Source organism: Austrofundulus limnaeus, unplaced genomic scaffold (assembly GCF_001266775.1).
Source record: "Austrofundulus limnaeus strain Quisiro unplaced genomic scaffold, Austrofundulus_limnaeus-1.0 Scaffold287, whole genome shotgun sequence".
NCBI lineage: Eukaryota > Metazoa > Chordata > Actinopteri > Cyprinodontiformes > Rivulidae > Austrofundulus > Austrofundulus limnaeus.
Window position 1 is genome coordinate 500244 of NW_013952689.1, and position 3099 is coordinate 503342.

General features: G+C 38.9%; 1 protein-coding gene across 1 annotated transcript in view; it reads left to right on the forward strand.

Moving 5' to 3' along the window:
• Positions 1-3099, forward strand: part of syne1b (spectrin repeat containing, nuclear envelope 1b) — a gene marked incomplete in the record, with an annotated part of 311340 nt that overhangs the window by 256283 nt on the left and 51958 nt on the right. Inside the window, 3 exon segments of the mRNA XM_014021303.1 lie at positions 564-711; positions 785-879; positions 2140-2374. Coding sequence (XP_013876757.1) covers positions 564-711; positions 785-879; positions 2140-2374 — 478 coding nt within the window.

The window sequence follows — 3099 nt, forward strand, 5'->3', positions numbered from 1 at the left end:
GTGCTAACAGGACTGCTAACAATTCTAGGCAGTTTATGTGGAGCCTGGACTGGTGTGGAGTCCAGGTTCTCCTCTGCATGCATGTTGGTGAAGCGCACACAGGACACACTGGCCACCCCCAGCTCAGGCGACCACTGTCTCGCCACGACACAGCCAATTTTGCAAAGATGCCTGCGGGTTGCAACGGCCTCAAAAGCTGACCCATGCCAACCCATGTTGATTAATAAAAAATCTGAATTACATCCATAGATGGCGACGCTTTATGTTTACTAGAATTACTTTTCTGTGGCAAAGTAATTTTACATCCAACAATTACTCTGAAAACTTCAGTTTAGTGATCTATAAGATATCCTGCTAACAATACAAATCCATTTACATATTATAAATAAGTCATCTGGTTTTAAGAGGTGATTAAAGCAGATTAAATGTAATAAATAAAATATAGTTTGAGCCATAAAACAACATGCTGCACTGTAAAAGTTTACCAAAGGCTTTTATCTCTTGTATCAGATTTCTTATCAGCAATAAATTCATATCTATTGTTTTTTTCTGAATATGTCTAGCAAAATCCAGTCATCCTTGCTGCAGCAGCAGACCTTCCTTGAAAAATGTGAAACCTGGATGGATTTCCTGGTCCAAACAGAAGGAAATCTAGGTGTGGAAATCTCTGGGAATTACCAGAGTTTAATGGAGCAGCAAAAAGCCCATGAGGTTTGAGTTCACAACAGTAAATGAAACAGGACCTTTCTGTTTTATGGATTAATCATCATTATTTGTCTGACAGTTGTTCCAAGCAGAAATGTTCAGTCGGCAGCAGATCCTCCACTCCATCATCAGTGACGGACAGAAGATGTTGGAGCAAGGTCAAGTAGATGACAGGTACAAATCCACAACTTCTCTTTAATCTTTGATTTGTTGGCCAAAACAAAGTTAAAGACCTTAATATTCCTAGAAGGAATTCATACTGCCTGCTGCATTTTATGTCATAGTTTTAAACTAAGGTCCTATGTTGAGAAACAAATATCATGAACAACCTTGAAACCTTTTATGCACTAAGTTGATATTTTAAGACCTGATGTGCTGGAGCTCAGAGTAAGTGTAATGCTGTTTTCAGACCCAACGCGATTTGAGCGTCATGTTTACAAGCAAAGACTATGGTGGATGTGTGTCAAAGGTCATCGGAAAGTGTTGCGGCATGTTTAGTGCACCTGGTTTGTTTGACACGTGTAACGCATGTTAATATTTAATTAGTATTTGTAAAATTAACAAAATTTGAGCCATTTCTTTGTTTAATGAGGTTGAGCAGCTGCGGCACCATCTCGAATTTGGGTTCACCCTGTGTACATTTAAACTCTTTTCAATAAAGTCTGCCCAGTAGTTCATGAGATTTTTTGCTAACAAACTATTCCATGATTGCCCACCTTTCATAGTGATAGACAATGGCTGCGTTTCCATTGACCATGAAAATGCGCAAATTAGAATTTCGAAAATAAATTTGCTCAATGGCAACGCGTCAATTTTGAAAAAAATTACGTTTTTTGACTAAATGTTTTTACGCTAGGATGGGGTAGTATTTTGGCCGTATCGAAATTGGTGTTTTCCGCAAAACTGCAATGGAAACACTTTTTTCGCATCACAGGAGTCACATGATCAACAACCGTCTGTTTCTACCGGAGAAAAAGACGACGACGAAGAAGATAACAGGAAGTAGAAGTAGTATAAAATAGTAAACTCACCGACTACAATTTCCCAAAAACACAGCATACGTAGCCGCTCCCAAGTAGGGACTTGTCTCTGGAAAGCCTCGATAAAAGACGCCGACGTCTCCTCTGATGATGAGCGCTAGTGTCGTGGTAGCAACATGCTATGTGTTTACATCCATCGCCGTCATGTTTGTAAAGACTTATCACGAGAACAAACGTATTCACGTGTGATTTTAATAGCATTTCTTACTTAATGGAAACACCGCAGTTGCAAAACTGTGTTTTTTCCGACATTAACAGAATATCAACAAAGTTTTGCGCACATTTGCAATGGAAACGCAGCTACAGATTCAGATCACCTTGTCTAAGGCTACTAGACTTTCTGACCTGACTGTAAGTTTGATGTTTGTGGGTCATTTTTCTTCATCTCCTGTAGAGACGAGTTCAACATGAAGCTAGCTCTACTGAGTAACCAGTGGCAGGGGGTGGTGCGACGGGCTCAGCAGAGGCGGGGCATCATTGATGGACTCATACGTCAGTGGCAGCGCTACACAGAAATGGTGGAGAAGTTGCAGAAATGTCTCTCAGAAGTCTCCCACCCAGCAGAGGCGCTGCATGCAGGAAACACTGTTCCTTTGCAACAAGCTCGCTCCATGCTTGATTCTGTTCAGGTACAAATGAATCATCCTGGTTTGAAAACTTCATGCTGCAACAGATAAAGTAGGAACTAGTGGAGGTTGAAAAATTGCTACACTCATTTGTTCTTAGTTGATCATTTGTATTAATCAAAAGCATTCAAACGTGTTGATTGGGCAGTACAACTGTAAAAAGTTGAGACATTGCGTGAAGTGTAAATAAATGCAATGCAATATCTTTATATACAGTATATCTTTATCCATGAAACCATATTTTAAACCATAATAACTGGGTCAAATGTTTAAACTAAACTAAAAACTGCACCAGTTTTAGCTAAATAATGTTTGTTTAATGTTGTTCTAGGAGCAACAAACAGCTGTAAATATATATAAAACAAATAAGAAACATCTGAAGAGGCTTTTTATTACTAAGCAGGTAAATTGCCAACATGTCAGTCAGAGGAGTGGATATAAAGACATTTAGAAGTGAAGCTGGACAGAGCTTCACCAGTGGTTAAAGGGATCCACGATTAGTTGTAACATTAGACTTTATTTGATAAACATATATTTTAACTGTAAAATAAAGACTGTAAAAATACTGTAGGCTGTTTAGTTTTGATCATTTTTAAGCTAAAAGTTAAAAAACATTACACGGGCGGGTAAGACCCTAAGAAGCACACCTTTGGACAGTAAGACCTGGACGTCTTTTAAGTCAACTTAGAGCAGGGGTCTGCAACTTTTACAATCACAAGAGCCTTTTC